This window comes from Megalopta genalis, unplaced genomic scaffold, assembly GCF_051020955.1.
Source record: "Megalopta genalis isolate 19385.01 unplaced genomic scaffold, iyMegGena1_principal scaffold0050, whole genome shotgun sequence".
In the NCBI taxonomy this organism is placed as follows: Eukaryota; Metazoa; Arthropoda; class Insecta; order Hymenoptera; family Halictidae; genus Megalopta; species Megalopta genalis.
In genome coordinates this window covers 928,116-955,608 of record NW_027476119.1, presented here as the reverse complement: position 1 = coordinate 955,608, position 27,493 = coordinate 928,116, and the positions used below count along the sequence as shown (strand labels likewise).

Here is a 27,493-nt window from a genome sequence, read left to right as displayed (position 1 = left end):
ATCACCGTACGGTTACCTTCGAAAACAGCACCGTCTTCGTCGGGCATACGACTACGAAGACAGCGATGGAGTAACGATTCGTACGATTGAAACACGTCGTTATATTATTCTTGACTAATTACATGTTCAGCTTCATGTTTTAATCGTTCAATCTAATCAAAATATATTGCAGCATTATCAATGGTGCGTTACAATCTTTCTTATATGATCGTCGTTCGTGGTCACCGATTGCGGGGCCGAATCGTGGAAGTTGGGCACGCAAATCCTCGACGAGCTTGGATCCAAGAGAGAAAATAAAGATTTAGGTTCTGCAAAAGTTCACGACCGGCCTCGCAATCGACCATCGCGCATAAATATATTAATATTGCTTAAGATCATGCAAAAATGTCATACATAGTAAAATATATGTATGCGTATATATTATTATATGTATGGAGGGATTAAATGTTAAAAATGGGATGAGATTTGCAAACATGTCAGTTGCACAGAAATCTTCTCGTAATATTGCATAGGAACGGCTCGGAGGACGAGTTCCAAGGCAAAAATTCAATGAAATGTACAGTTACTGTACATAGATCCTGTACACTGTTCCTAAATCGTGCTACCAGATAACTCCTTGCAACGATGATGCAACAACTTAGGCACACCCTGTGTACACCTCGTCGCCGTTGAGCCGCTCGAATTACCTTTGAATTGTGCGACACACACAATCGGATGGTTGGGCGCAATTCAAAGACGATGGTTCTTATTCTACGTAAGGTTTTGAGCTCTATAATCGATTGCCTTAAAAAATCTTGCACACGGTTCTCGTTCCGTGGACAATTACCGTAATAGTATAAAATTTCTTCGACTTAAATTCGATTTCTTATAAAAAGAAAGAAAAAAAGAGAAAAAAAAGAACGTGACAATCTTATTAATATGCTCGTCGTTACATCCTAATTTGTTTGCGTGAAACGTTACGAGTTTAAATACAATTACATATCACTTGCGCGTGCAGATAACCGTTATCGTCCGCGACTGTCTGCCCGAGAGGGTCAAAAATACAGCGTACTCGGAATTTCGTTAAGAACCAGCTGTTTCAGATACTCGTTCGATAAATGTCGTGCTCGTTCACGTTTTCACCGAGTTACATAATTAATTTTCTATTTTGAAACGTTCTTGTCGCATTGAGATCGCCGTATTTTTCTCTTGAGCTTCGTATGAAGAAAAAAAAGAATACTTCGCTCGACGAACATACTCCCCGGCTACCGATGCACGCCTCTGAAACGCGACTACAAGAAAACTCTCTTTATCTCTCTCCAGCCTCGAAAACGAATCGAAAATTTCCTCACCATTGGACCATAAGAAATAGAAAACAGTTTGCTCGATGATCGATCAAAAAGCAAATAGGGTACCAGAATCTCATGACAAGGGTAACCGTTTTTCGCGAATCGCGCGCTCGTCGAATGCGATCAGTGGTACAGAGAGTGCAACGACATCCTTATATTGCATCGTATCTGTCTTCCGCTGTACGACACGCGACTCGCAGCGGCCGTTTCTCGTCGAGCCGTTTTATATTAAACAAACAGCGAATCAATGTTTCCAATATCGTTTTAATAAAAATGCATCCGGTTACGCGGCGTTGCCCGGTTTTGGGCGGGGAACGCACGGTGCTTCGCTAGCAGAACACGCAACAATGAAGGAAAAAGACAAATACGTTGCAGAGGGTCTCCCGTTTAATACTGCCCAACAAGATCAATAGTTTTCTCGCGATAGTCGACGTATGGCAACAACTGGGTGATGTGGAAAAAAAATTCGTCAAGGTTCCTTTCGCGTCATGGTACCTCTTCCTCCTCATTATCATCTTCATCATCACCATTCTCCTTCTCTTCCGGTTTCTTCGTTCTCGTATTCTGTACAATTCTACGATTAATCCGCACAAGTATCAATAGCAAGAGACGTGACCCCATTCATTCCGGATCGTCTTCATTTGATCCGTACTCGAGGTCCTCCTGGCGTCACAAGCTCACCAGCTTCGGTGGATTCGCATCTGGGGAGCTAAGATCTACGGCGGACAGGTTGTTCCTCTGCTGCGACGAGCAGGACGGGATCATGGGCGTTGAGACTGGCGTGAGACCAGTGCCGCCTTCCATCAACGACTCGAAATTGAACGGTATGCCGCTGGTTGGGGTTGTGATCGGCATTCCCGCCACGTCCATCGATGGTTTCATGAATGCCGGTGTTTCTACCGTCTTGAACGGTAACGTGTCCGGTCTCTCTTTCGGCTCGGTAAAGATCGGCAGCGAGTTCGGTCGGTTGTTGTTGTCGAATCCGACCGGCAACGAGTTCGGTCGGTTCGGTCTCATGTTCGCGTTCAACGTGTCCTGTTTGCCCATCGTGTTATCGTTCTCGGTGAATTGATCCTCGGTCGCCAGGTCTGACTTTATCACGGGCTTCACATCCGGGGGAGACGCGGAGTGACGTCGACAAACGGCGCGGTGGGCCTCTAAAATATATTCCAGCTCCTCTTTGGCCTGCTGCAGCTGGTGGATCTCCTCCTGCAAGTTCTGTTTCTTCTGCTCCAAACCCTCAGTCTCCTGCGGAAAAAGAACAACATTGGTTAGACTGGTTCTTTGTTTTTAATCTCGAGGGTATATTTGAAAATTCGTTAGAAAAATTTAGGATCCCATTCCTCAACGGTTCTGGGACAAGTGCCGAGAGATCGATCATGGGCCTCTCATCAGAAAGGACCACCACCCTTGTTCTTTAAGATAACAGGACGATCTTGAGTTGCCTCCAATACTTAAAGATCCCTAATTTTCTAAACACGTGTCATATCAGTATGTGCACAACTTCGAGTTCTCAGCCGTCATCTGGGGTTTGTCCGTTGGCGAAACTATATCTTGAGAGGCTACGCTGAACTCTTAACCGTATCAAAAATTAACTGAAAGCAGAGCAACATCAAGCTAGCCATCTGCCTTCGTTTTCTTTTAAAAACAAGCTGTTGTTAACAGGTACTCCAAGCTGCTAAAGATCACGTCCTGGAGAAGATCAGCTGAGATAGAAAAGAATCAAGATCCGGAGATGGAAATGGGGATACTCACTTCTAGCAGGGCATTGGTGTGGTCCATTCTTCGCTTGCGGCACCTCGCTGCTGCCATTTTATTCCTCTCCCGGCGGATCTGTCGCCGTTCCTCCTCCTCCGGGGTCATCCCGATCGTTCTCGTGGGCCTTCTGCCGCCCATGTTGCGCCTGGCTGGCTGCTGCGGCTGTGTTTGATGGGACTCCACGAGGGTGGTGTTGGCTGCCACCGGGGCGGCGCTGGTCGTGATTATGTGATGCGCCGCCGTGTTCTGGGTCTGCGCCGGGGTCGGCTGCGATGGTTCGACCAGCGGCGGCACGAACCCGGCTTCGCGGCTGTGCGACGCTGACTCGCTGGTCAGCTCCAAGAACGTCTGCTCGATACTGCGGAGCGTCGTCGGCGTCAGCGTCGGCGTCGTTCTGGTCGGCACTCCGCTGTGCAGACCGTCCAAGGATACCAACTGCAATGACAAACAACGGTTTTATATTAATCTCAACATCCTTCGGACTTGTCGTTTTCGTTCCTCTATTTCACCAGATACGGTACTTTCATCGATTTAGAAGATCCACTGTTTGACGCGTTCAGTGCCGCATCGGGTCACATGTGACACAAATTTTTAAGCCGGTTTTAACACGTTGAACGCCCAGCGTGAATCGGTAGAGTTTCTCCCGGCGCCACGAAGCAACAAACAAATTTACAAAAGACTATAACGTATTGTCCTGAGTGTCCAGAGTCACCCAAATTGTGTTTGCAATGTTTCAACGAATTACATTCTAACTATAATAAGATGTTATAATATTTTAAAAACAAATTTAAATATAACTATAATTTGTTAGTATAAGTATATTTTTAATGTTTGTTTTTCTTTACTTTGTACTTTATTGTTATCTTATATTGTCTATACTCGTCGTAGTTGTGTTACAAATAAAATTACTATGAATTACCTCCAAAGTCCTGTTTTAATTGGACGAAGACTGCGGAAACATAGCCATCACCCACATATGGATGACGTGGCGTTCAACGTGTTAATACGCATTTTGATCGTAATTATATTGAACAAATTGGATGTTATTACGATTTTTAGAATGTGAACCATATTTTCTATGATAAATTTTAACTCTTCCTAGTTTCCTTAGCAGCTACTTTATATTGCTTAATTATTATATTGCTTATTTTTAATTTGTAGCGTTCTTTATCATAATATATACATTCAATGAAACATACTTATTGAATAAATTCCGTCCAAATGTATCCTCATAATTGCGATAATCGTAAATTAAACAACTCGGAATGCGACATTTCGACGCGTTCTGCAAACTTAGCGTCAATTAAATGGCTTTGATATCGTGGCAATTTTTGGAGTTGACATTCGGCGATTAACATGACAAGAAATGACAAAATAGTTGGCGAAGCTAATTTTTCTCTAATTCTGAACGCGTATGGTGCAGTCTGGTGACGGAATTCTCTTCGATGCACGCATGTAGTTTTCCGGCCTAAGGTACAGATTTCAGACTTTCCTTAACAGGAACATGTGTCATAGAATACACCGATTGCTCAAGAACCGAGTGGTCCGTTGCAAGAAAAAGAAGTCAACGATCCCAGAAGTAAGAGCATCGGGGTGACTCACGGAAAGCAAGCGAACTCGACGGCCGCCGAAACGTTGAGAGAAGCTCGCCCATTAATACTCTGCGACTATGTATCTATCTAGCTATCCGTCTATCTGTAGCTACCGGTAGCACGGAGCACAAGCAACGGCTGCACACACAGCACGAGCGTGCAACAGCGTAAACGCTCGGCTCGGCCAGGTGCGACAAGATCATGAAACGGTTGGGAAACAAATGGTTTTTCCCTGGCAGCTGTGGAACGAGTCGACCGCCCGCCCTCGAGAGTTGGACTGCGCATTAGATGGCCACCGTGTTCGTTCCGTGTTGCCCGGATAAAAGAAGTTCGTTGTATTATCGACGTTGAGCAACGTTGGACAACAGCCGATTTCAATAAACGATTTCGTTCGATGGCTGGCAACTTGCGCAACGCAACCCAGTCAGGAAAAAAAACGAGGAGAACAGAAAGAGAAAGAACAAAAGGGAAAGATATGAAGGTACAAAAATGTGGATAAGGATAAATTCAGAAAGAAAACATTTTGGTAGAGAGACGCGTAGAAAGATGGAAACGTTGAAAGAAAGAAATTTAGGAGGGAAGAAACATGGAAAGGAAGAAAGTACAAGAAATGTAAGAAGAAAAAAGTGTAGAAAGAAAGTGAAACGTAGGAAGAAAGAGACGTAGAAAGAAATGTAGAAGGGAAGAAACATGGAAAGAAGGAAAGTACAAGAAATGTAAAAAGAAAAAATGTAGAAAGAAAATGAAACGTAGGAAGAAAGAGACGTAGAAAGAAAGAAATGTAGAAGGGAAGAAACATGGAAAGGAAGAAAGTACAAGAAATGTAAAAAAGAAAAAAATGTAGAAAAAAGAGAAACGTAAAAAGAAAGAAATGTAGTAGAGAAGAAACATGGAAAGGAAGAAAGTACAAGAAATGTAAAAAAGAAAAAAATGTAGAAAAAAGAGAAACGTAGAAAGAAAGAAGAAATGTAGAAGAGAAAAAACATGGAACGGAGGAAAGTACAAGAAATGTAAAAAAGAGAAACGTAGGAAGAAAGAGACGTAGAAAGATAGAAACGCAGTAAGAAAGAAATGTAGAAGAGAAGACACAAAGAAAGGAAGAAAGTACAAGAAATGTAAAAAAGAAAAAGATGTAGAAAGAAAGAGAAACGTAGGAAGAAAGAGACGTAGAAAAATAGAAACGCGGTAAGAAAGAAAGGTAGAAGGGAAGAAACATGGAAAGGAAGAAAGTACAAGAAATGTAAAAAGAAAAAATGTGTAGAAAAAAAAGAGAAACATAGGAAAATAAAAGCGTAGAAAGATAGAAACGGAGACAGAAAGAAATGTAGAACGCGATAGAAAGGAAGAAACAAAGAGCCGATGAAAAGGTATGTTATCTTTTCCTTCTCTTGATCGCGATACCACCGGATGGCTTAATCCGACGAGATCTTCCCATAAAAATATCCGTGATTCAATAGCCGATAAGCTATCGCACGAGCCAGATAGATCGTTCGCGCAATGACGTTTCAAGGTACGCGCATCATTATCGCCGGCATCATCATCGCTAAAATTACTATGAATTATCGCGACGCTCCTAACGATTATCCCCCTTCCCCGTGTAATCAACGATCGTCGAATTCTGTTTACACGTCCTGCCCGATCTCGACTACTCTCCGACGTACGAAAATAGCGGCCGAGTGGCTTCAGAAGTGCCACTAGATATACTTTGTTGCTAGGGGTTGAACGAGATCTGTGTACGACGCCGATGGCTAATTGAAATTAATACTTCCTCCGATTTAGTGGCTCTGAAACGAGAGGAGAATCGGGAGCCTCCATTTTTTGTTATCGATCACGATTCGTGTTTATTTGAGACACGTAGATCTTTCTATGTATCGCGGACGCTTCTTCGCGCATTCATCGGATGATTTTACTTTTGTCTGTGTTGTGGACAAGAAGCAGAATTCGCAGAGCGTGAGAAACAAGGCTTTCGATAGCGTTTCTTGATGAAACTATGACGTTATGAAGCTATCAGCGGTTCAGCGAAATAAATCTTCTGGGGTTTACCACGCTAGCATGAGTAATACAGTTGACACTTTGATTGTCATCTAGGTGTATACGCTACCGTCTATAATCTATAATCGTCCAGACTCCTGACAAATGTAGGCTAATAATGTATTAATGCTGTTACATTGAAACAATTTTTGCATGCAATTATCTCTACAGAGTATCTACGCTTGATCCTTGAGATGTTCTTTGATATGTTCGATCAAACAGAACTAAGAGATTCAACGGGGCTCAACCCTTTCAGGACGAATGTCGACATGATTTTTCCCATTAATTAAGGCTTTGATGCACAATCTAGATCACCGAGGAAAATATTCTCGGTACGTATCTTGGTCAATAATATTTATTAAAAATTAGATCGTGTCCGAATAAAATATCTGGTACGCCATTTAATTTACCCATTTCTGAATTTTTCATTAAATAAAGAAAAATACGTTTCTCGACGAATCATTTAATAACACAGAATAAAGATAGGCAATTTTTAGATTAGACTCCTGAATTTCGTGGATCATTCAAGGAGTTAAGAAATCCTCGCTCGTAAACGGTAAACCAGAACGAGAAGTATGTTTTGTCAAAGTATTTTATAGTATTTTGCTCCGAATACGTTGGGGCCCCGTGTAGGAAGATAAGTTCGTATTCGAGAGGCTCGTTATTCAAAACTGGATATCACAGTCCACATACGGGCGAAAGTGAATTAGCGATGTAAACGGTCGTCGCATTCGAGCGGGTGCGCGTCCGATGTCACGCCGGGACATGATAGAAAAACCGATTGTCAGTCACCAGACGGATTTCATCGACGGGAACGAAAGTGTGCGCACACGTTCAACGAGATACGACGATATTAATGACTCGGCTCGAGTCGCAACTCACGTAGCGACGGAGCCTCGCGTTCGCCATTATCGCGGCGACCAATCGGCGGACGGGGACAACCGCGACGTATTACACACAAGCCGACACCACACGTTTCCCAGAAAGCACAAAAGGACGCAGGAAGGAGAGAACAGGCGTCCTTCGTTCTCATAAGGAGAAGAGACAACGACACAGAGAGATACAAGCGTTCGAGCACCGCGACGGCACGGCCTAGCGCTATCATTTCTAAAATTACGATCCGTGCTCGGATCGTTAACGAAGGTCGATCCGTCGGTCCCAAGATTGATCGTTGGACTGTGGATCTCTATGCAAATTACAGCTTCTTAAATCGCTTTTCAGTAATTAGGATTAACGCCGGAGTAACGAGCGCTTAGAGTGCACGCGGCAGTAAATGTTTTGCAGGTTTTGCACTAAGAATTAGAGTCCTTTTACAGGTCTCGTTCACCTTTTTACAAATGTAATTCTCCCTTTGACAAATGAAATACTCTTATTCGTAATTATTTGTAATAAAATTCATATTAAATTGAAAAAAAAATGAATAAGAGACAAGTCAACTTTGATGTGTAAAAGGGTGGATTTGATTTGCAAAAAGATGGATAAAACCTGAAAATCGAATTAACACCTTCGCACATCGAAGTTGACGTTATTTTTATTCAATTTTTAAGTTTAATATAATTTTTAGTACAAGTAATTACAAATAAATGAATTTAATTCGCAATTAGCCGAATACCGCCTACAAAAGGATTGGTTTCGGGCGCAACAAAGAGAATATGATCAACAAAAAGATTAATTTGGAGGGCAAAACCTGTATTGGTTTTCACAGTTGAATAACTACAATCCATTTGGTAGGTTTACATTTTAATGATGTGTAACGAACTGTGAAAAACGGCATAGCTTTCGAGGTTTATCGAAGAATCCGACTGCACAAGTGGCGCGCATGAAAGTTGATATATTTATCGAATGTTTGAAATCTTTCGAATCGTACCGCCATATTTCTCGATTGCCAACTATTTATCAATACCGCAGGAAGATGAACGATTTACTGAAAACGAACGATTCTTTTTCGGGAACGATTACAAAAGAGACTCAGACGAAGTTCGAAGATTAAAACGGAGAAGCGTGTGCAAACACGTAACGGATGATTTGCATCGTTTTATAAAACGAAACGTCGTTATGTATTATTGTTTGGTGGGCCACCTCGGCCACACAAACAGACTTTCTTCTGCAGCGGTTGTTGCACAGGCGATGACTTCGTGCAAATGGAATCTTCGGTGACCCCCAGGTGGTACTCATTCCCGCTTTTGGACGAAAATTTATTATCGGGATATTTTTAACGCGGAATTACTGTGCATAATCGCGGGACCCCGCATCTGGCCGAGTGTCATCGCTAAAATTACTCGGTGCGCCGCCGAACGACGGCCACGGCATCAACCGAGAGAGAGTAATCACCCACCCACAAAGTTCGCGGCTCACCCAGCCGATACTGCCGTGCGAGCTACAAGTTCAAGAATGTCCAGAGCGATAAACTTAGGCGTTACCGAATCGTTACACGCCCGCGGACACCGGTTTCTGGAATTCGGGTGCCCGGGTCCCGGCGGATTCCTCGACTTTCAAAATAACGCGACGTTCCGTCATCGCGACCGTAACTCATGGGAATACATTTTCTTTCCTTTTTCTTTTTTTTTAAATCATTCTTTAGCACTTCGACTGCTACGTTGGCAATTTTAAAAATTTCACAAAGTTAAAGTATTTTATTCAATGATATTTTATAGTTTGAAAGTTGCGTTCGACGTCAATTACTTTTTCAACGTTCTCACGTTCTCGGTACTAGAAATTCGGATAATGGATCAGCGCTTATAAATTAATGTACAAATTATGTATGAGCAAATAACTCTGTCACACGTATATGGATGACGCGGCAGTCGAGGTGGTAATACGTAATAAGAAATCGTTTTATTACTTGTATACTGCAGATCTTTATTGAAGCATGTTTCTTTTCATTTACATTGTCTTATAACAATGATAAGATTGGATTTACTCGAACTTCGTATGATTTCTATTATAATGTATGTTCCAGTAAATAAGTTTATCGAAAAGTTTCTTATAGAAACGTTTCTATGATTTCAGTAACTGTGAAATAAAAAATCGGAAGCTAGTCATTTTCGCGTAAGCATTTAAAATACACAGACTTATTACAATTATCTTTTCATAAAATGTTATACGATGGTAGTCGTGTCTGAAATTATGAGAAATAAATTAATTATTATTACGTTTACAAAAATAAGTATAAGTTAGCTCTCATCATTCCCCAATTCTGTTATAAGTGAAATATAATTTGTTTGTTGAAAGTGTAAAGTAAAAAGGTGAAGTATTAGAGATAGCAATCGTTCATTCGAAATACAATAACGTATCTTGTTATCGACACCTTCCAATAAATCAATGATGATAAAGGAATTCTAGAAAATACAATTCTAGCAATATAATCACATTATTACGTGTGGAGAGGGGGGGGGGGGGGGGCACATACGCGTCTACGACACGCAGCTTATATTCGGGGAAAAATTAATAAGTTCTAAACTAATCCACTTTCCGCCTAAATACCCGGATATTTCTTTAAAGAAAATTTGCAGAAAAAAGAAGTACATGATATTTCGTAAATAATGAACAATTGAATTCGATGTCATCGTAAGATTTAATATATCCGAAAGTAATATACAAAAATCGTTTAAAAAACATACATTTCTTAAAAATCAATTTGAAGATAGCAAACATTTTATATAAAAAAGTTGGATACTTCGTTATTGTCACTTCGACTGTCGTATCATCCGTACGTGGGGGTGATGCAAGTATTTTCACAGATTTCAAAATTCATTTTTACGCTAATCTATTACATCTTCCAAATTTCATTAGAATCCATAAAAAACATGAGAGTATTGAAAATGTAACTGATGTGATACAACTTAATTTTATAATTGTAATTTGATTAAATAAAGTCAAAGTGTTAAAGGTGCTACAGTATTAAAGACAACTTATGGATATTTCGCAAGTGGCACGAGTTCGAAGTGCATTGATTTTTGTAATAAACATTACGTCTCAGTTTTAATAAAAAGCTTGATATATTCGGTATAAGTTAAGTTAATATAAAATTAGAAATTGCGTTTGGTTACTAACATTTTACCATAGGAACATTGGGATTTGACGCCTCCAATTTCCGACATTTGTTCTTCGAACGAAATCACGATTCGACAATCGGTAAAGTCATGCTTGTCGGGAACACCGAAAGACCGTCAGTTTATTGTTAAAAAACTCTGGAATCGTGAGATCGAGGAGGAACAATGTTCCCGTCCCGATTATTAATGTCTTTCGAAAGCCAAAATTTTTCGCTCGCCGAGGTGCCCGTGTCCCAAAGGGGTTAATCCATCGTCTCGACCTTCGAGACGAGTTAACCGCAATTTATTGCAGCCTCGAATGATGGCGGCACCGTTCGCGCTTATAAATCAGGTAATATGGTACTTGGAAGCTGTCTTTGCCCTGCGCGGCGTCTCGATTTGGCACAGGCCGAAATTTATAGCCGCGCCAATACCGAGAAAGCAATTCCGTTATTGCGCCGATTACACCCGGGGCCGCGGATATTAAATTTTGGGTACGGTGCGGGGGCGCGGTGTTTGCCGTCGCGCTCACGGGCCCCTATCGGGCCGCGCGTACTTCCTATGCGGCCTGGTATCGGGCCGTGGAAGACTGGCTTCGGTCGACAAAGGTGTGGCTATCGACGGTTACCCTTTCCGGAAAAAAGAAACGGATTTTGTTTGTGCTTAGGGTCTCGATGGCGGTCTCTGTTTGCGCTGGAAGATTGTCGTCCAAGGACCTCGGGCTCCGCTCGGGCTCGGGCTTTTAATCAGCCACGGAAATATCGGGAACCGATCGCCCGACCCCACGATATTAATCCGCTTCTCATCCTGTTCTTCGACTCGGATAAAAAGCACCGCCTCTGTTTGCGCAGTAGAAATTGGGCGGGCGATTCTGTGCCGAGTTTTGTTTACCAATGTTTGAAATTTTAGATAACGGTTTACGAGCTCCTCGGATAATGTCAAAGGTTGATTTCACTGCGAATGTTGATGCGGAAAATTGTATTGTGCTAGATTGTTCTTGCGGGAGTGGAAGTCGAGCTGACCTCAGCGTTCTTTGCCGAGGATCTTTCGCGACAGAATTGGGCATTCGAGTAGAATTTTATCCGAATGGCATTTCAAATATAGTAAATTATTCGAATAAAGTTTTATTTAATAAACGCATCCGTAATAATAACTAACACGTTGGATCTGAATAAATGTACAAATCAAAATGTTATTCCTAATAATGTATAATCTTTCTTCGAATAACATTTCGAATATATCCTTCGAATAAATTGTTCGAATGAAATTTTACTCGATCAATGTTTCGAATATAAGATTCCTAATAAAATGAGGAAGATATAATTAGATTAGAATGAAAGTTAATGTTTAAATCTGAGCAAATAATTTGATGCATCGATGTCAAAAAATTGTCCACGCAGCATCGAAACGATTGCAGCACGCAACGAGACTATATCGTCGAGCAAACAGTAAAAGGACACGTTCTAAGTTCAGGAGGTTCAAGTCTCGTAGGCGGCGGCCGATTAAAAAGAAAAAGGAAGCGTCAGCACTGTCTGTTCTTCTTTTTTCGATGGCAGTCACGAGACCGCGATTATTATACAGATTCGTTGACCGACGGGCCGTTCACCTTACGACGCATCGTCGACCGAGGACGTCGGGGATACGACACGGCGACGGCTGAACTCTAACATTTTTGTCCGGACGTGTCTGCGCAGGTTCCGACAAGTCGATGCCTTCCCGAGGAACGCGTCACGGCATGTCCGGAGACGAGCCGGCTCATTTTACGCGCAGCTACCTGAATTTTGCATAACAATGGCTCCAGGGATCCGGCCTCGCGAATGCAACTTCCGCGCAGTCCTGAACAATTAAGCTCGCGAAAGCTTCCTTTCCGTAGGAAACTGTTTTTTTTTGTTTTTAAATCAACGAAATGTTGCCCACTGTCGAAAACTTTTGCGAACGGAACTTTTTGTTTTACCTCGGTTCAAGGAATCAATTTTGCCTGAAAATCTGCAACAAATTTGTATTAAACGCGGGCGAGTTTTTGATTTTTCGATACGAAATCGCGGACTAATTTTCTTTGCAATTAGATTGTACAGGACGTAAAAGAGAGGAACGAAAGAAAATAAAAAAAATTTTAATCACTGTTTGGTATTTTATTGCCTATTTTATTCCATTTCGTTGCGTTGTATATCTTATTCGCGCCTAAAAGTATTGTCCATGCCAATTGTTAAACTTGGAAATCATTTAATGGAAACCTTCCGTTCCACATTTTTAAATTGTTTCAACATCTCAAAACGGTTATATGGTTATGATTGACTCTTCAACCGCGGACAACGTGGAATTCGTGTTCTAAATATTTTGTACAAGTTTGAAAAAGAAAGCTAAATTTACAAAATTTTAAATATTTTGTTAAAATTAATAGACACTTGAAACGCGAATTTATATCAAATCATATTCAAATGATTTTCAAGTCGGTTTTTAGCGTAAACAAAATATACAACGCCATAGAATGAAACACGATAAAACGATGAACACTGATTTGAAGTGTAGAAGCAAATGGAGTGAAGACGCCGATAGAAACTGGCTAGTACGTCTGACTATGACTATTCGTTTCTACTTCTGCCTCAAAAGCCTCGCGACGAGGAAGGAACTCTTTGATATCAATATAAGAAAAATTGTAATCCTGTTCCGTTTTACACATTCTTGCATCCATATACCGAGTTTAGGATGTCGAGTAGCACGCAAGTTATCGAATTACTGACGACCTTCTTCACTGCTATTAGAAGTGTCGGAGATTTGTTTCCCATCCTGAAGTGAAAGCCACGAGCCCGGAGTCCTTGAGCCGCCAAACCGACTTTGTTACACGCTTCCTGCGAAACTCTAAATTCCTGGAATACGTCTATACGTTTCCCAAGGGTTCGGCAGCTACTTATCGACCTTGGCCATTTCGAACGCTATATTTTCATCATTCTTTTCAACAAATTCTCACGAAAACACACTCGCTTGAACACAGTCGAACATAAACTCTAAACATTAGAGTTTCAAGGTATCAAGTGTTTATTTTCTTAGGGAATCCGGTGAAATTCGCAAGCGAAGCCGTCGACAACCAACAAAAAATACTAGAAACGTTTCAAAATTGAAAAATTCATCAAGATATTTATCGCAAAAATCTGCAGTCCGCTATCTCGGTTTAGATAAGCTGGATAGGCGTTTTATTTTTGTTATCGAATGATCTAAAAATCCTATCGGTTTAAAAATGATGAAACTTTTAACAATGCTTACGTTATTCCACTTTTGATTTTTGACGCTTCTATCGCGTGGTATGTTTTCCGAAGCAGCATAAACATAGTTTTCAAGGAGCAGCGGTGTAACGATGCAATGCCGCCGCAGTCGCAGTTTGCACGCATTGACCCCGACTGTCGAGGAAAAAAAGGCATGCATGCGGTTTCTGTAAGTAGCCGTACATACGCACGTCTCATTTCTTGCGCCCGTAGCACGCCGGTATCATTAATCTCGACAGGATGCATGGTATGCGCAGCATTCCATAATGCTCGTGTATGAAGCAATTTTTCGAATCGCGGGAGGCGCGTTAATAAATCAAGAATTCCTCATTTTCCCGATCGAATGAGCGAAATTCTGCGCCGGCGAAGGCAGCGGGGTGTCGTCGCGTTGATCAACGCCGTAAGATCATCGACGCTGCGAGCGCTGTATGTATTCCAATTATCGTTGGGAATCGAGAGATCTTTCGAAAGCGATCGCGGCGGCCGCAAGGTCGATCGCGCAGCGCGATAGGAAAAATCGGAGATAATCAAGAGAATGGAAGAAAATGTGAAGTGGCATAATCGGCCACTCAAAGTTCCGCGATAAGCTGTCAGCTACGTCGAACAGAGTACTTCATTTATTTTATTGGGTAAACTCGGAGAAATTAATATTAGACACACTGAACCAAGCGAACAGAAAGCAATTAAGAAATTTACGTAAGCAAAAATATTTATTCGTTCCGCGTTTTCATTGTTTGTCCATTGGTGTTGAATTGAAAAAGATGAATATTCTCAAGTATAAGTATATATATATATATATATATATATATATATATATATACATATATAAAATATATTTTTTTTTTCAGCAAAATAAGTAACTATTTATGTAAAAGTAAATGCCGAGCCTGACCCGACGTACGACTGGAATTGTGTAATTAGGTATATATATATATACTGATTCATATTAATATATGCGCGAATAATGTCATAGTTACATGAAAGGGAATGAACAAAATTTTCGCCTTATAGCGGTTTTTGAGTTAAAGAAATTCAGTTATCGAGGTTCGATTGTATTTGTTGACTTTAAAGAGATTTTAAAAAAAAAAGTCCTAAAAAGTACCTTCCTGATTCCGTGTATACTATTTTTAGAATCATCGAACTTTATGTTAAAATCAGTTTCATTATTCATGTATATATTTATAATAATTCATATAAAGTCAATGTAGCAACAATAATAAAGTAATACATCAAAAAATACAGATATTCGATTTAACTCTTCAAGTTCAAATGATTCGGACACAATGTATTTCTTTCAGTTTTTCAGGAGCTTCGAATAAAGTTGTAAAAAGGTGTTTCTATCAATGATTCGTCACTAACGATTAATCGCAACGGTAAAAATGACCGGCAAGTTGTTTGTTCAACAAATAATTCAGTTTCTCTTCATCGATTAGTGCATTTCCTTATTCCGTTTGAAACAGATTAAGGTTTAGAACGATTTCAATCGTGTAGTTTAGGAGTTACGAAATTTGTCCCTAACCCTCGTTAACTCAACGCGCTGTGCGACGTCGAGCAGAAAATGGCGCCAAAGTAGTATCGCCGACTCGAAGTCAGACGCAGAAACCCGCAAGCCAGTTTGCCCCGGCAGAATGTCGTAAACGAAAAAGATTTTGCCCGTGCGAAGCTGGTCAAAAATAGCGCGCGATACGGCAGGGCTAAGCACGTTCACGATCGCCGGTGCATTAAACCCTTATCTCCTTCTGTTTCATTTTTCCGCCGCATCATTAATTCGCTTAGCTCGCTCGACCGGGCCGCGCCGCGCCCGCGCCGCGCCGGTCCGTGTTTCCACAGCTGTGGAGCCCGAATTTCGCGGCGACGCGGGGCCTCGGTTTTTTCTCCCAAAGTCCGACGCCGTTGGCACGCATCATTTTCCGTTTCGCGATGCAGTCGGTCTTCTCCTCGTCTCTCGCTTTGCTCGCGACATTCGAGCGAGCGGCGTGCTCCCGCGCGCGACTACGCATGTCGGAGCGCACAGGCTCTCGCACACGGACTCGCTGCGGCTATAAATAAATGCGTTTGCTGTTTTAATCTGTCCTGGGCCCGAGTATAGCGCGGACAAAGGGCGGCTATCGACAACCAGAAAATCGTTGCGAAACACGCCCGGCCGGATAACGAGCGACCGCGTTTTCTCGGCGGTCGCGGAAGAAACCGTTTTCGCGGGAAGAAACCTTCGGGATACACTGCGAAACGAATCTAATGCGGGGGAGGGGCGAACCACCAACCAGACCTCCCTCGACCGCACGTGCACGTAACCTTACACCGCGAAAAATAGATTTCTCGGACACACACATACAAATAGAAAGAGAGAGAGAGAGAGAGACTTGCCTCGAAAGCGAAGACGATAAAATAATTCTAATCAGGCGCTTAATTGGTCGCAGAGCGATCCTTTGCGAGCGTCGCGAATCCCTATATCTTTTTCATTCTCTCACGGTCTGGCTTCTTTTACCGGGCCCTATCGGATTGAATTAAATAAAATCAAGGATGGTAAACCGATATAACACATTGTTATTCCAATAATTAAGCAACTTGACTTTTCTGTTCTCCGCCAGAGACTGTAACGAAGGAAGAAAACAGGCAAGTAGTGTTTTCCCGTCGGCAAGCATTTTCGAGCGGCGTTGGTTTCGAATTTGTTTGTTTCAGCTGAAGCGGGTGGAACTAACGTCATTGCACAATATTGCACAATTCTCGCTGGTCCGCGTCGCAATAATGCTCCCGCATGTGTTTAACAAGGCTCAATAACGAGGATTCTTGCGTCGAATAGACTTTCTCCATCAAGTTCATCGGTGTGTATACAATCGCTGTGTCCGCCATATTCTATTCCGCTGCTTTGTGTCTCCGATGGCGCTCGAAGAGACCGAGACACCACAATTCCAGCTGGGTTCTATCGAATACGCTTGGTTTTCAAAAGATTGGCGATAAGACTGAAAAATCGATAGGACTACGAACAAATTGTCGATGTAAAAAAGATGGTAGGAACATCCAACTACCCGGAACAAAAGATACGCGTAAATCGAACATCCTCGGTCCGATATACTTTTCGAAAATTTCACTCCGAACGATTTGAATTTTATTGAGAATTATTTAAAATTTATTTATGAGATTTATTTAAAATTTAAGTAATGCACTGATTACGTCTCGATAACTTATATGCATACTGAAAATATTGTTAGAATCTCGGTAGAGGTTGTTAAGAACTACAGACAATTAAATACATTCGACCAGAAACTGTCAGAAATCAAACGTTTTTGTCATATTCCAAAACCTGTCGCTTGTCTTTGCGTCGACCGATTTCGACGAAATATATCGTTAAAATTTTCACTACTAGGCTCTGATAAAAATGTTGAAAAAACGTAACTGTCGTATCTTGTTTGTCAATTACTGCTTGTCTATTTTTGCCACATTATTTACACATTACTCGGTAAACCGGTGCGTCCAATGTCTTAAAAAAATTCCAATCGGTTGATCCACTTTCATAGAAGTTATTCCGTTTTAGAAGGTGTCCAACGACTGTGGTTGAATGAGGAATCGTGAAAAGAGCGCATCCGTCCAATCGACGATGCCAGAGCGTTAATTCGCTGATTCGACTAATGGTCCATTGAATGGAACAGCGCATCGAATGGCTGCCAAGTGGTGTGTTTATTTTAGACGATCGCTTTCGATCCTCCTCAAAGTCCTTTGTACTGTTTTCTTCGGACAGAAGGCTACATTGTGCCGAGCACAATACGATTGAACGCGATCCGTCAAGCCCTGTCGCGTCAGCCTCCCTCTTCCCCCCCTTTCGAGAGAGTAAAATCGAATTTAGAAGCGTGCCCGACGATATTCTAAGGCGACTTTCTAAATTTAAACGGACCACTTTCACGCCGCCATTTTTTTTCGCGGGCCCCGAAAACGTTTCGCGATTCACGTCGAACTGCTTTGCGCGCTGACGCTCGTGCCGTTTAATCGAATCACGATCGGCATCGATTCTCTGTCACACCGAATCGTTCCGAGCGATATTCCGTTTCCTTTGTAGTTCAGCTTCGAAATCCGTCAGCGTTAATCATTCGAGATCAGCTGCAGAACATTCTATACTTCCGCCAATGGCCACGCGACCATAAGCGCCGTCGGAGCACTTAATACCGGGATTTATTTGTTGCTAGAAAGCAGAAAATACTACTTGCTTTCGAAATAAATCGCGCAGCTGTTCTAACTTCTGCGTAATGACGGGTCCGTTCGGCAGCCGGTAAACAGAAACAGGGTATCCTTCTGGTTTCGCCGCTTCGCCGTGTTGTTGCTGCATTTTGGGAACGCTATTTTCGAAAGATATAACACGCGCGAGCAAAAATTGAAGCCATTTCTCAAAGAAACAGACGGCAAAATTCTTGATCCACGAAAATTCATCGTTACACCGAGGATATTCACGCATCTATACCGGCAGCAAAAATCTGCGAGAAGTTGATTAGGTGTCTATTTTAGCCGGTTTAGAAGCCGCTCGGTGTAACTCCACTTTTCTCTGGAAATATGTTACATGGTCGCACCTTTATTATCATAACACCTTTCGATCGATAAATCAATATAGTCCTTTTCTTCGTAAATAAACGATAGACAGCAACGCTTATAGCGACAACGAAATGACTTAAACGAAATAAAAAAAATTATAATAGAGATAAAAATAGAAAGATTTCAATAAAACGATCAAATATTAATTTCTTTTTTTATTTGATCATAATAAAAATTCGGCTTCGCATTATCAGCGGCGCTGTTATCCTTTTTACAGTTAATTTACAAAATCCTTACTTCTCTTTAATGTTAAGGTTAATGAACTTGCCGCTGATTGGCTTCTGTGCCGTCCATTTATACGGGAACATTTCTCGGCCCACGGTTCTCGAGTTCATTTCGACCGAGCGTTTTGAAAACATCGTCTGCCAGCGCAGTTGTCGATGATTAATTAAAATTGGTAGCCGTTCAATTAGGACAAAACGAGAGCAACTAGGCGATGTTCCTTTAAAACTACGATCAAATAGATCAATGGATAAAGATCCGAAAAGTCCTAAGCATCGACGATTACGGGGTTGTCCGATGCGTCTTCTGGTTTCCAAGGGTTTGTAACCCTTTATCGCATACCGTTCCCGATTGGGAACTTAATTTCAAAAGTTCTATAGTTTAAAGAGCCGAATAAAATTGAAAATTTTAAGCGTATGCTGGTGCCAAATCGTACTTATGATCAGCACCGACAGATGCCGCTGGTAGTTCAGTAATTAATTAGTAATTAACATTGGCTAGACATAGACACAATTGACTAGAATTGCTTGTCAACTATTCATTACCATCTTACCGTTCTGCCGATTGAAGCGTGATTTTTTTATTTATATAGCATCAATTTATTGTGTGGTCGAAATATTTTTTGTTGTATTTGTTCCCGCATGGGAACGGTCATCAAAATCGTAAAATAATATTATTGTTCTCCATGTTTTTTTCTCGTTTACTTTCTTCACATGTTATCGTTTAAGCGCAGTGACGGCAAAATGTATTTGTTTTAACTGGTCATAAAAATTCATGCAACGAAGGGTTAATAGCCGGAAATCGCGAACGTGATACACGATTTACCTGCTGATAAAGCAGTTCCTGCGCGAGGATATTCGCAATGTCGACTGGATCCATGGCGGTGGCTGCCATAGCTCGAGGTGTCGGTTATTCGTTCAGTGTTCGTTTCGTGGTCGATTGAAAGTAAACAATGAAGGGAAAGCGGGACAGTGTTTTGGGTTGGGTACTCGAGTGTGATTCGGGGGAGGGGGAAAGAAATGGTGTAGAAGGGTGGACGAGTGTCTGATGGTTTCGTGGGGATGTAGGGGGACAGGTACGGGGTTGAGATATGAAAACAGTAATTTCAGTCGATCGTTCGTTCGTGAGAGGATCGTTCGTGACGTCGGTGTGCGCCTCCCCTCCCCTATCTTATCGTCTCTTTCTCTCCGCTCTCTCGATTCTCTTCCGTCGCGCGCGCGATCTCGTCTTCTTCGCCTTAGTCTTCGTCTTCTTCTCACTTTTCGAAAGAGTTCGTCACCACTGCGTCCTCCACCGACGCCTCTCTTACACTGAGCCTCTCTCGACGTCGCTGCGCTGCTCTTCGTGGCCATACGCGACGAGGAAACCTAATCTAAAAATAACCTTCGAATTTCGAGTATGTGCGCTTGACAGAGAGAGAGAGAGAGAGAGAGAGAGAGAGAGAGAGAGAGAGAGAGAACCGCGAGACGGAGAAACGACGCAGAGAGAGAGAGAGAGAGAGAGAGAGAGAGAGAGAGAGAGAGAGAGAGAGAAACAGTCAGCGGTTGAAAAAGGTGGGAGAGATTTCCGCGCCCCCGTTCAATTGCTCGCATGGCACATTGACCTTTTCGCCATTTTTTTACAAGCACTCGAAAAATTGCTCGCTTCCTTTTCTCTCGAAACAGTCAATTTATTCTTCAACTTTAGTCGCTGCTTGCCGAACGGAGGAGTTGGGCAAAAAGTAATCTGATTAATGATTACCGATTATGACTAACGTGAAATCATGTTCACGATTAATGATTACAATTACTACGTAATCTAGTATTCATGATTAATGAACAACTTAAGTAGTCGAAGCAAATGTGCTCGTTGATCATGATTCACAGAGCATCAGTCATGTAATGGTCACTTTTCTTTTTATTATGATTTACTGAACGGTATTACGTTTGTTAATAATAATTCTGAATAGTTTAAAAAGAAAACCTGCATGCGTGTAAGTACTGGACTGCGGATTTGATGGATTTATGACAAAAACTGATCGGTGTTATTTGAAACGGTAAGAGAACTATAAGAATTCAAGGATGTCAAAATGTATTTAAATTGATCTTACAGAAATTGTTTAAGAAAGAAGGATATTTCTATGTGATTTCTACCGATTAAAAATGATTTAGAGAATCTTTATTTTGCATGAAGATCCGCTCGGTCTGGTCATTACTCAACGGAAGATTTTTTTTATTTAGGCCTTATTATCACTTTCAAATTACCAAATCTAATCATGATCACCATGATCACTTTTCGTAATCTCAATTATACAAGTAATCACAAAATAATCGATTACTCTCCAACTTCGTTGTCAAGTAAACAAAAATGGGACTTTTGTAATTAACGGATGAAAGGTATTTTTCGGATGTTAAGTATCTGTTATCTCGGACGGCGGTGATCGGGTCTATATGGACCCGGAGAATTAATATTATTCTTTCAGTATCTCTGACAATTAATTTAAATTATTACACGTTGCATTAATACGGTTGGTAGAAAAAAAAAGTAACGTATACAGAAGCAATGTCTTAACAAATATTCCGATGAAATAATAAAATGACAAATGATGCTAAGCGCGCACAGTTAAATTGTCAAAAATGTACGCCGCACAAGCGTTGAGATATTTCTCAGCGAAGAATACACTTGCGAATCGCACAAAGTGTCGGGAAACACTGAATAATTTAACCTTAATTTTTGTTCAATATCGCCGAGCAGCAACATGTGGAAATAAAGTTGCAGAGTGAAGTACCATTTACAAGACGAACGAGATAACTAACTACGAGATAAACCCACCGGACGCATAAATATGTCTCTGAATTAGCACTTTTATTGCCGTGCAGTTGATTCCAGTGAATCACTATAACATAAACCTCGCAATATTATTAATATCGTGACTCGATGATCAAACTGAAGCGATCTAATGCGATAGGACTGCGACGTTGACAGTTGACGCCAATCTACATTTCTACGAACTAGTTCGCGGAAACTGATCTATGGGAACCGAACCACTTCGACGAACTAAAAATCAGATTCGAATTCGCGAAATAATTCTGCCACGATTTTTGCAATCTCGCGTCGATCGTTACAGCTTGGATCCGAACCTCTGGGTTGATAAAGCAGTCATCTATGAACCGCAGTTCGGATTCCGGTGTCAATCGAGAATTTCATCGCCAAGCGTGTCTCGAACGGCCGCGTTTTACGATTATGCGAGCGTCCGAGGCGAGTTCGGGATATTTAACGCGGCCGACGGGTCACCCATGAGGTTTGCAGTCGGGCAGATAAGAAAGGGGCTGTTGTCTTTACAACTTTCTCCATTGTTCCGGCTCGACGAGAGCAACATTCTTTTGGAATCGCGTAACGGTCCGAGAAGTTCCACGGGCTCGGCGCGGGCCGCCGATTTATCCGCGACGAAGATTTATATTAATGCGCCGATGTCTTTACTAGCTGTGAAAACACGAATCGCCTGACGCTGTCTGCGCGGAAGAAATTATTCGCCTAACAGTTGTCGCGGATGCACGCGGAATCCCGGGTCCAGTCCAATTTAATTCGATTAATGTCTTCTACTTACTCGCTCCGGGGGAAAACAAAAAATTGTTCTCGGCGTGCGGAATGTGTTTTAGATTTAGAGAATTGTTACGTCATTCGCATATCATAATTGTCCTCTTCTGGAGACGTATTTTCACGTGTGCATTAGGTGTTAACGCTGAATCTATCAGGGTCGTAATGATCATCGCGATTTTACAAACTTTAGAGACAGTATACATTTTTAATTGGAAAATCGTCACGATGCTATCAATCGTCTGTTGCGAATCGTGTCGGACTGTCGCATCTGCCATTTTATCACTTTCAAATTAATTAATATGTTTATGTCGTTTTATGTTATGTAATTAGTTTGGTGTTTATATTGTTAATTTGCATCGAATACACGTATTCCTACACAATTCTGATTCCGTATTTATTTTATTTATATAGTCTCTAATAATAATAATAATAAATAATACCTTAGAATTTTTTTTTTTTCATTGATGCAATTATATGATAATAAGATTATGTTAATATTACAAAATTAAAAATGTCATAAGGTTCATCTTATTCAAATTATAAGGTTACTTTCGTTATTTCAAACAACTCTCTTGAATTGTTTTGAGATGTTACAAGCACTAAGTTATTGGACAATATGCAAAAGAATTTCTGCAAGAATTGCAGTTTGTTGAAAATTTGATCGAATTTCGAAAAAGTTATTTCATTTTAAAAGGTATACGCCCACTTTTCCTACCGAGTGTGTAAGTGCAAACGTTTCTATTATTATAAAGTTAGAATCTTATCCATTGGCGGTGCAGAATTCAACGACAAAATGAGAAGAAGAAAGCAACAGCTATTTGAGGACCGCGTAAAACGTAGCGGGCCTAAGCTCGAACATCCAGAACCCTGGTCGGTCGAGTTTATTCGCGAGCAATGGTTTTTCCGGTGGCATCCGTGAATTCCCAATTGCGCGTCCGTTCGCCTGGAGGATCTTAATTAGCCCGCGTTCTAAGTTTAAACACCTGTGGAGCGTCGTTTGTCGTCGACGCCGCCGGCTTCCCCGCGATTCGTCGCTTTTGGAGACTTGCCAGTAGTGCCACAGCTCTTCTAGTTTCGCAGAAGCCGACCGAAGCGGCGTTTCGATCTTGAAAAATTCTCGATAAAATATGTCAACAGAAATTTTGACCGTTGAGTAATCTCGTTGCCGCGGGATTCGTAAATGTGTCGGCCCACGGAAGCTCGACGGCTTTGTTGTTTATCTGAGCATTTCCAGGATGTGGCTTCCTTCTTTACTCTCGTCGCTGATGCGACAAGATCCCGAAATCGTACGCTAGTCGAATCGACCCTTTTACAAGTTTTATTCGTCGTTTTTCAAATTAGATTCACTTTTTTTTTAAACAAACTTTCACATATCAGAATTGATCGCCTTTCGTTCAATTTTTAAATTTGACATGTATCTATATGCTTATTTATAAAGTAATACAGATTGCAATACGAACTTTATTACAAATACATGATTGGAAATACAAGAATTTTATTTGCAATAAAGCGAATGCGATCTGTAAAGGAATTCATTCGGAGTACAGAAAGATAAATATGATGTACGAAAGAATTAATTTGGAGTCCTAGAAGGTGAGTACGAGCTACGAAAGAGAGGATTAATTTGGAGGGTAAATTTGTATTAACTTATTTTTTAAATGTTCGAGGTATGCAAAATTATAACCGTTCAAGCACTGTGTTCTCTAACGAGACAATCCTTTAAACGTTGATATTCAATTAGTTCTTTCGTTGACCAAAATATATGTTTATGGAAACTGGACATACCAGTAAGTAACTAATAAATGACAATTTCGCATAACTTTATAGAAATAACGAGACTGTATTTAAACAACTTATTAAATAATTACTGCATGATTAAATTATTAACACAACAAAAACGAATAAACAACACGTTCGTTTCGCATACCGATGTGTGGTTCTGTTTACAAAATTTTCCAAATCGCACAAGCCGCATATTCTCGACGAGATCTTCCGTGTTGGATCACGCGCAGCTGGAGCAGTGGCCATCGCGTCGAAGATCGCGGCAATTACCGCGGCGGACGCATGCATTCTATTTTTCCTTTTGTTTTTCTTCCGCTGCGATCGATTAGCGACGCGTGCGCGTGAGCACGAGCCGATTAATTATTTAAGCGGGAGTATTTTGACGCAAGTTTCGTGACACGGTGGAAAACAGCGATAATTGGAATGCCGACGGAAAACCTGTTCTCTTTTGCGTCATTCGAGAACGAAACCAGCAGAGGCGGCAGCGATCCCGCCGCGCTCTGCTCGTACAACACGAGATGGACATTCAAAACCAGCTTATCTGTTCGCCGCGATACGAAAACATGTGGCTGTCAGATTACAATAAACAATCGACGGTGTTCTAACAGCCGTGGAATTTTTCAACACCGAACAACCGTGACCGGGAGGCGGATCCGTCCACGTTGCGTTGCTCATGAATAAAGATCGTTTGCCGAAGAAACGTTTTTACCCGAATCTTCCGTCGAAAGAACACGAACGTGATCTCTCTAATTGTACCTCGAACAGATCCTGAAAATTCCTTCTGCGATCGTGTCAGCGAATTTGATAACGAAAGCCGCCGATTCCTCTACTCCGTTATTATTTCTGCATCGATCTTATAGAGCGATTTATTTATGCTGCCGATTCTTTATGCAGGCTTCTTGCTGCTTTTCGAAGAAAAAGCCCACGGCCACTCGAGACGGGTAATTAGACTGTGGACTCTCGTGCGTTTATGGAGTTTACAAATTGACAATGTACTAGGGGACAGTTAATATGATTATCAACGTCATCATTATTTTAATCTCGTGATACAATAATTTTCGTCGACCAAATCAAGTTTGTTTACAGTGTGTGTTCGCAAAAATGAAATTAAGCCCTTGCACTACAATTTCATTCACACAGCATTCACTAAACAATTTTTTGATCGAGACAGATCATTTGTATTTATTGTATCTTAACCCTTCTTTCAACGTTTAAATATTGAGACAATAGAACGGTAGAAATTCGTTTCAATTTAAAGAAAGTGCATAATGTCTACATTTAATAGACTATGATCGAACTTTTCTTAACTAAACGAAACTTTAGTTTGTCAACTAAAAGATTGCTTATTGTAAAAATAAAATAAAAAAGCAATTAGATCTTGGCAATTTATTTTCTTGCATTTTTAAAATCTCCACTAAACATAACCGCATAAAGATCCGCAATTTACTAATAATATTATGAGTTAGAGAAAATGGATGCTGGGCTATTGCAAGTCCATTATTTCTTAAGATTTCGATTACTTGATTACAGCATCTGCTTGATTAGTATTTATTAATCATTCATAGAATATAAATGTAAGTTATAATAACTAAAGATATTGATAAATTAATTGACATGTGTCTTGTAGGTGTAAAAATATAGGGGAATAATCTGAATAGATTTAATTTAAAAATTATTATTATTATAGTAATAAAGATAATTAAATTTGGATAACAATTTTTTTTATAGAGGTTCAAGAATTCATGTAAAATTGTTGATAAAAAATCGTGAGGGAATTAATTTTGTAGAAGGGTCAAAGATTGAGAATATATTATTTGACATATTTTGATTTATTTGAAATTATTTCTTTCGAAGTGAATTCTTATCAAGTGAATTATTCCTGAATTCTTATTACGGAGCGAAATAAATTTCCGGGACAACCTAATATTTCGAAGTGAACCAGTGACACAGATGTACTCGCAGATTACTTGACAATTTTTCCGCTTGCTACAGGCCCTCGAATATTTTGATTTCGCGAAGGAAAATATAAACAATTGCTGCACCTGATATCACGGTGTCAGAAGTAAAGGATACGATCCGATGGCAAGGCCGCGAATACGAGCGACACCGGTTATCGGCACCGGCATATAAACATTTCCTCGAAATTCGCGGAGGTCTTGGCTCCCAGTATATCCACCTATTATCCGTATTAATTTAGCTGCGCCAACCCTCTCCGGATATCTCTATGCCCTGCGCCCGTCGTCGGTCCCCACCGTTTTCCGTGCGGCAATTTCGAATTCCAGGAACCGGCAGCATACTTCTCGAACCGTGATAAGAACCCGAGGGGCGTACGATTAACAGGAAACCGGCGGATTCAACAAACACGCGACGGTCCCGTGAACCGCTCGTCGGTTCGTCGGAGCGACGGAGCCACATCCAACGCGATTCTCGGAGCCGCTTATACCGGCGCGGCGCGCGACTAATTATACGATGAATTATGCAAGGTGCATGTGCACTCGAATCCGAGCGATTCGTTTTGTTACCGGTATCCCTGGCAGTTTCAACGCCGATAATTGATACCTCGCATGGTCTACTGTTTCTCCGGAACACAGGGGCTTTCAACCTACGTTTCAATTCGCTTCTTCTTAACGATAATCGTCGCAGAAATCTGATCAATCGAGATTGCGAACGGTGAAAGCGATTTAATCGATTTAAAGATATTATCGTTTTCCGTTCAATTTATTAAGCTTATTGAAAAAGAGGAAGAAATAAATGCCCATTAAGCTCCTGCTTCTCGCTGTCGATGTAGACAGTTTTATTCGGCATAAAGACTCGCAAAAGTCCTCTAATCAAATTAGGCGTCAAGTATCAAATGTTGTGTTCAAATTAGTGATTACATTTCGCGGAAGAGACGTAGTCGAGGATGGTACACCGAATGTTTGCACGCTGCAAATGAGGTTCACTTTCATTTGAATTTTATAAATTCGGATTCGTGCAACATTTATGCACAAATCATTAAATATTTTGTTCATACGCGAAGACATGCCGCACAGTGGACGTAATTAAAGATAGCACTGATTGTGTTTGCAACTTAATAAGTCACTCCCAAATCCTTGACTTACACTGTTCATTCATGAGCTCGAACTTGCGTAACACTTCGACCAGGAGTGACTCAATTATCTTCCAAAAAATGAATGACTAATAGCTGATATTTTAGATTAAGTATTCCGCCTAATCGCGGAACAATATCTCGAAATAATCGCGTAAAAGATAAGTTATACTAATTTTTGATGTAGAGAAATGAACGAATAATAAAAATGAAGATGAAAGTGAAAACAATCGAATGTACAATA

General features: G+C 41.0%; 1 protein-coding gene across 3 annotated transcripts in view; it reads right to left on the bottom strand.

Annotated features, from left to right (window-relative positions):
- Positions 1-1,693: 1,693 nt before the first annotated feature.
- Positions 1,694-27,493, bottom strand: part of kay (transcription factor kayak) — a 59,094-nt gene continuing 33,294 nt past the window's right edge. For 2 of the 3 annotated variants that reach the window (XM_033481383.2, XM_033481384.2), the window contains exons 2-3: positions 3,084-3,521; positions 1,694-2,576 (exon numbers count right to left, since the gene is read on the bottom strand). In XM_033481383.2, the coding sequence (XP_033337274.1) occupies positions 1,998-2,576; positions 3,084-3,521 (1,017 nt within the window). In that variant the 3' untranslated portion in view covers positions 1,694-1,997. Of the gene's footprint in view, positions 2,577-3,083; positions 3,522-19,625; positions 20,128-27,493 lie in introns of those variants that run through there. The other variant, XM_033481385.2, reaches the window with a different exon arrangement.